This window comes from Pterocles gutturalis, unplaced genomic scaffold (genome assembly GCF_000699245.1).
Source record: "Pterocles gutturalis isolate BGI_N339 unplaced genomic scaffold, ASM69924v1 scaffold32997, whole genome shotgun sequence".
Lineage (NCBI taxonomy): Eukaryota > Metazoa > Chordata > Aves > Pterocliformes > Pteroclidae > Pterocles > Pterocles gutturalis.
In genome coordinates, this window is record NW_010113868.1 from 41,209 (window position 1) to 47,713 (window position 6,505).

General features: G+C 35.7%; 1 protein-coding gene across 1 annotated transcript in view; it reads right to left on the reverse strand.

Moving 5' to 3' along the window:
- Positions 1–2,768: 2,768 nt before the first annotated feature.
- The window catches only part of IL15 (interleukin 15), a 25,456-nt gene continuing 21,719 nt past the window's right edge, over positions 2,769–6,505 (reverse strand). Inside the window, exons 3-6 of the mRNA XM_010074671.1 lie at positions 5,829–5,910; positions 5,308–5,349; positions 3,548–3,691; positions 2,769–2,973 (exon numbers count right to left, since the gene is read on the reverse strand). Coding sequence (XP_010072973.1) covers positions 2,860–2,973; positions 3,548–3,691; positions 5,308–5,349; positions 5,829–5,910 — 382 coding nt within the window. The 3' untranslated portion in view covers positions 2,769–2,859. The remainder of the gene's footprint in view (positions 2,974–3,547; positions 3,692–5,307; positions 5,350–5,828; positions 5,911–6,505) is intronic.

A 6,505-nucleotide genomic window follows, 5' to 3' on the forward strand; every position in this document is an offset into this window, starting at 1 on the left:
CCATAGAGAGCATAGTAGCAAAGTTTAATTGTTTCTTCTCTGCCTCTAGAGAAGGCATAGCTCTTTACACACTACAGCATGGCTCAGTGTCATGTTGATCAGTCTCCTGATGCTGTACAGAAATTCTGGTATACAGTGCTTAGCTTCTGTTGCTAATAAGGTGTGCCTTCATGTGGATGAGCTGCAAGTGAAGGCCACTTTGGATAAAAAAATTATACTATTTCTATTCTCAAAAACATCAATACTGACTTAAAGACACAATGAAGTTTGTGTCTCTTGCTTTGGCTTCTTCCACTCGTTCTGAGTGGCTAGTTCATTCTCACATTCTTAATCCTCCTGCCAAGACTTCCCGTCATGACCCTGACTCAGGGACTCTAGATGGGAATTTCCAAACAACAAGAAAACAGAGGATGTCAGACATCATCTGCACTGTGCTACTTCCATGATCCTGTTAAAATATAGACAGAAATATAGTTATTGAATACTAGGAAAGGAAAGGAAAAATTGATTTTAAATTATTGCAAAGTCAGAAACACAGAATTATGTAGTCCGTAATTTCTGTGGAAGAGCATTATTCTTCTCTGCTGGTGTCAAAAGGTAGAGTTATTTTTCTTTCTGAACATAGAAACACTCTGCTATGAGTCACCTTAGTCCCAAACTCAGTTGGATTAATTGGAGAAAATACAGTACTTATCTTTTTCTTAACATTTATCAACAGTAGTTGGAAAAAATTAGATAGTAAATACCACACACATGGCTGGACCTTGTGTAGAAGAAATACCTTCCTCAACCTAGGGATGTTTACTTCAAAAGAAGGCACCCTGGATTAGTTTTTACTGCTCTGCCTACAGTACTAACAAATTAGATCAGAGTCATGCATGCCTTAGTCATATTGAATCTTTTCCTCTGAGATATGTTATGAATTCCCTCACCAAAAAAAATACCAACGTGGCCTTAATTTAGTCCATCCTTTATACTGATCAGATCATTTCTTACAACCATGGGATTCGGGATATAGTAAAGCTTTCAATTGTCAGATTAGCTCTCAGGAAAACCCCAGGAGAAATACTGGAGAATTAGTTTAGAAAATGTGACATGTGACATCAGGTAAGGTAAAATCATTTTCAATGCATACCATTGTTTTAAGAAAAAATTTAAACTGTAGGACCAGTGTTAACTTCATCCAAACTATGTAATAAACACTTTTTTCATTTATGTTTTGTAGTGGCAAATAATTTTACTATTTCTTTTGTGATACCTCTGCCAGTGTTTAAGCCTGATATCAATGTGCTTATGAATTTACTAATCAGTTAGTCTATAAGTCAGCTGGAAGATGACATCCATTGTGCTCATGTTCATGTTCTTTTTCTTGTAGTTTACTGGAGATTCAGCTCCTCAGAGAGCTGAAAATTCTGTTGGGAGTAACCCAATGATAAGGGAGTACCAGCGTATTTGTTGCCACAATGAGATTGAGACTTCCTTCCTGGTAAGTAGACAGCAGAATGATTCAAGTATTTATAAAATGAAGATGGAGAAATGGAGGTGCCTGGAGGAAAGAATTACTTATTATGGATAGCAGATGGTGTGACATGGTTATGAATCATAAAGAAAGCTGATACTTTAGAAAGAGCTGAAAGAAGGCTATGTAACATTTCAGAACTACAGGGGACAGGTGACTTGCATTGAGCCTTAGAAATGTAGTTATCATGATTTTCAATAAGTGGTCAAAAGTGATTCCTGCCTTCAAAGTTCTTATCCCAAAAGGAGACCAAAGTTACAAACTCTGCTACAGAGGAATGACTTCTACCACATAGAATTAATTTTTTTTAAGTGTGTAAGAGACTTGGTCACCTCCTTTATTCAGAAAATGAAACTTTCACTACTTTTCTTTGGTTTTAATTTAGATTGAAATCTTTAGTAATTGCAAAACGAACGGTAGTAATTGCCGTAATGACTAAGGTAGTGTCTGCATCAGAGGTAACAAATGAACTAAAAAAGTGTGTTCTGTCATTGAGCAGTGGAAACAAGCACCAGCATAACCTTCTGTTGAGAAGACTGGAGCGAATTTTTAATACCCTTTTCCCTTTGTACAAAAGGGAAGAAAGGCAAGGAAGAATCTTTAAACAAATACTCTCAATTTTTTACTTTGAATGCTTAGGTAAAGCAGGTAATTTGGTTTACCTGAAAACTGTAGTAGAAATAAATATATTAAGAGATAGCCAATAGACCTTTAAGACAAATAGGCCTCAGCTTGTGTTTTGACACTAGTTCATTGAAGGAATGAGGAAAAAAAAAAATACCACAAGGAAAACTGCCAGATATGACTAACAACAGAAGTGAGAGGTGAGCTAGGATCTTCTAGGAGTGCAGATAGTAAAAGAATAGATTTTAGAAAACAAAAATAGCCAAATGCTTTAATAGGGTATGATAATTTTGTATTAATAATAATAAAAGAAGAGCTTTTTTTCTGAAACCGCGTTCAATTAGCCCTGAACTGATGTTCATGAGGCGGTTCCTCTGCAGATATCCTGATATCTTCTTAGAGAATTTTGTTGAGATGTTGGATGTTAGGCAGGATTTCTTTTCTTGTGGACTTACCAAAAAACAAAGATAATTCAAGTCAAGAAGAAGCTTTAAACCTTGTTAAATTCCTTTCATTTATATTTCATAAGTAATATCATTTGTGTGCATTCAGTTATGAATACTTTGTGAATTACAGGGATTTTATAATTCTTTGTTTACTTGTTATGCTATGTGAATCGGATTGTAAGTGAAGTTCTTTCCAGCTTATTGTTGGCAATAGTCTAATTTCTCTGAATATTCATGGAAGAATCTTGGTTCCCCGCTTGTGTCTTTTGGTCAGTGTTTGCATTCCTTCTGTATAACCTGTACAAAACTCTGTATAAATTCTGTAAAACTTTTTTCTTCATACTCTTCACATTCTTTGCATTTTGCTGACGTTGTGGAATTCAACTGAAAAAGAAAATGCAACAGTAAAGCAGGACACTGATCTATTTGTTCTGGCAGAGAATTAACCCTTGTTTGTTCTGTTTTTGTGAATATTTCCAATGCAGTCAATGGCTACAGAGAGCATTGCTGGAGGCTTCCAAGGTACTTATGTTCTGTGCAGCTCCTGACTTGCTTTCAGAGTAGGATCAGCTTTCAAAGATACAGCACTTCAGTGACAGATGCAAGTGGCTGTCCCTTTGAACATCAAGATCATTTCCTGTATTTGTCTGAGCATACCTGAGTTTAGATACTGAAGTTACAAACATGATTTATACATGCACATTTCAAACATCCTGACATCCAGAGTCAAAAGTATTTGCTTTGATGGGAATCCTGAAAGTGGTTTTCTAAAAAATCACTAAATTCTGCTTTTTCATCATTGTATGTGTAGCTTTTTCTTTGTTACACATACAGGTTACTGGATCCCATTTGTTTTCATCTGTACTATCCCACCTTTTATATAACAAAAGAGGTATTTCTGCTACTGAAGAAACACTTTTGATTTGCCTTTTTTCCACAGACTGTTCATGTTACTCACCTTATTATTGTCTAAGCTTGCATTTCCGTTTTTCCATATATTCAGTACATCCTGTGTTTTACTACAATTTGTGATATAACATTCTTGAAGAATCACTTTAATCTCTAAGAAAAAGCATCTCATTACAGGTTCTTGGCATTCTTTCTGAAAAACATGAAGTTATAATAGTTTTACAATTAAAAAGGAACAAGTGAATGTAAGATACCACAAAGTGTCTGATTTTTATGTCTTGGATATCTCTTCTTACTATTCAAACATTTTTAAATATCTGCCAAGATTGGCTGTGAGAGCTAGCAACATAAAGGCCAGCCTATTTGTTTAGATGAGGTGAAACATAGTGTCTTGGTGAAGAACATAGGAAAATAATTAATTAGGATAGGAATTTGAGATATAATTAAAAGTAGTGGAATTAAATTAGTGTTGTTCTTAGTAGTTCTACCACTTTCATTCAGAGAGCTGAAGTCAGAATAGATAGGGGAGAAGAGAAAGTAGATATTACCTGTATTTCGCAAATTAAGAAAAAGAAGCAGAGGCACTGATTTCTCCATCAAGTCAACAATAAAGCCCAGAATAAATCCCAGGTTGTCTGACTTTTATATCAGACTGTCCAACTTCAAGAAAATCTTCCTGACATTGCCAGGTATTAAGTCAGCCATTACAATGGATTAACCTCTCTGGCTCAGTTCAGTTCAGAGAATGTATGTGCGGATGTTGATGTGCATGTTTTGCGAACCTTTTTTCTTGTTATGTGCAGGGCTAACTGTACAGACACATCAGCCTCTGCCTTCTCAAGCTTGCCAGGTCCACTGAAGACAACATTACTGTATTCTGCATGCACACTGAGACTGTTCTGCACTGAGGTGGTCAGTCTGTCATTTCTAGGAAATCTTTCATTAACTCTTTATGTACAAGATCCATGTATTATCTGTTTGGCACAGTCCTTGTGTGAATGTTTATGTTGTCAGGAAAGTAGTGTCTCAGAAGCAAGCTACTACCACAGCAGTGAATCCAGCTAATTCCAGCAGGGCTGTACTAAAGGTGACTGCTAGGAGTCAGGTGTTGGCTGGATTAATTTACTTGGTGGGATGCATGTGTCCCATGGAGGGCAGACTGAGCTCCAGGGGAACAGATTATGAAAAAGTCTCTTGAGGAATGAATGGAAACTGCATTTAAGATGATCGTATTTTACATATGTTGCTAAGGTTGTATTAAGAATTATATTGTCAAATTAACATAATTCATCCTTTTCAGGATAAATTATAATCTCCAACTATTTGAAATCTAAATCCTTGAGAGTGCCTAGGTACTTGCTGCTAAGCTAAGGAATGGTGAAAGCAGAGAAATGCACAGGTAGATGCTGACAGTTACTCTCTATATTCTACTTCTCCAATATTTTATTCCATTAAATAATGCATGGTGTTAAATAATTATGTTTGAAGGTATTTTCTTTGTCACTTTTTCCCTCCCTCAAATTAAAAATGAATACCAACATTATTTTAGCAGTTTGCCTTGATAAGATCATTTTGGATTATCCCTTTTAATTGATTAATTTTAATAGCAGATGATTAAATAAAAATAATACCTGCTTACATAATTCATCGTAAGTACTTGTAACTAACAGAACTGTTCCTTCTGAGGCACATTATTTGATTTCTGAAACTTTTCTCAAAGTATACCAAGGCTCCTTAGGAGAAAGTTGCTAGTAAAGAAATGAAGATACCATATTAGACCAGTTGTGGTCAAATTATAAGTTTACTTACACCCTCATCTGTGTTTGCAGTATATAAACTGACATCAATGTCCTAAAAGAAAACAAGACTTAGAATTATTATCATTAACTAACAGATGCAGAGATAATAAAGCTAATTCTGCAAGACATGGACTAGCTCCCAGTTCAAAGGACCGATCCACCCAGGTACTGGGAGCCAGAAAGCCAGGGGATCTTAAAGTCACTTAATAACCTGCAGCATGGGCTTCAGTGTGAGGAGGACTCATCAGAATCGAGTCCCACAATACTTTATCCAAAGGAGCTCTCAAGCCCACTGACCCTTTTGTTAGTAAAAGTAAGAAAATATTTAATTCTAGAGTCTGCGGTATGCTATCAACTCCAGTTCCCTTTAATCTTCTCTTCCTTTGCTTCCACCCATGAAACAGCATTATACAAAGACCATCCCTTTTCCTGCTCCCTGCCACTGACAGTTCTTAGGTGAGTACAGTGCTAAATATTTAATTATGTCTGCTTCCATGATTATATGAAATCCTGATGTTTTTATGAACTTACTTTGGATGTCTTGATCTGCTCCAAATCTTTGAGAACTTCTGCCCACTTGCAGTGACCTGCTGCTGTCTTTGGTACATAAGCACTAGAACAGAAGAAAAACAGTGACCATCGGGCTAAATGTAGGTATACACATTGTTTATGCTGAAAAAAAGTCAGACATTATTTAGATACTATAGATACACTGTTTACATGTATATATAAAAATTGTGAATGTATGAGGCAAGTATGTTTGAAAAATCATAAAAACATATAAGTATATGAGAACTATATCTCAGCATCACAAGGCAGTCAGTGTGTTTTTTTAAAAGGCCAGTTTTATGGAATGTAATGTAAGAGAAAGGTTCAACTACATAATGTAAAATAACTACAATTCTTTTAAAGTATACAAAAACCACATAAATTTCAAAGTCTCTCATACTGAAAATACCCTCCCTCTTGCTCGTAAGCCCTGTAGAAATATTAGTTGCCATTGTAGATTAAATTTTTTGTGTACAGGAACGCTTCCTTCTGATATGGATAAGATTGTTACTCAAAGTGAACCACTAAAGGGTGGAAGGAAGCTTTCCTCTCCTTTCAAAGATTTTTGGAATGTGAATCGTGATTTTAATGTGTTCCCACTTGGATCCTTAATTTGGATGCCTTTCAGTACTGCTGTACTATAAATAATATACGATAAT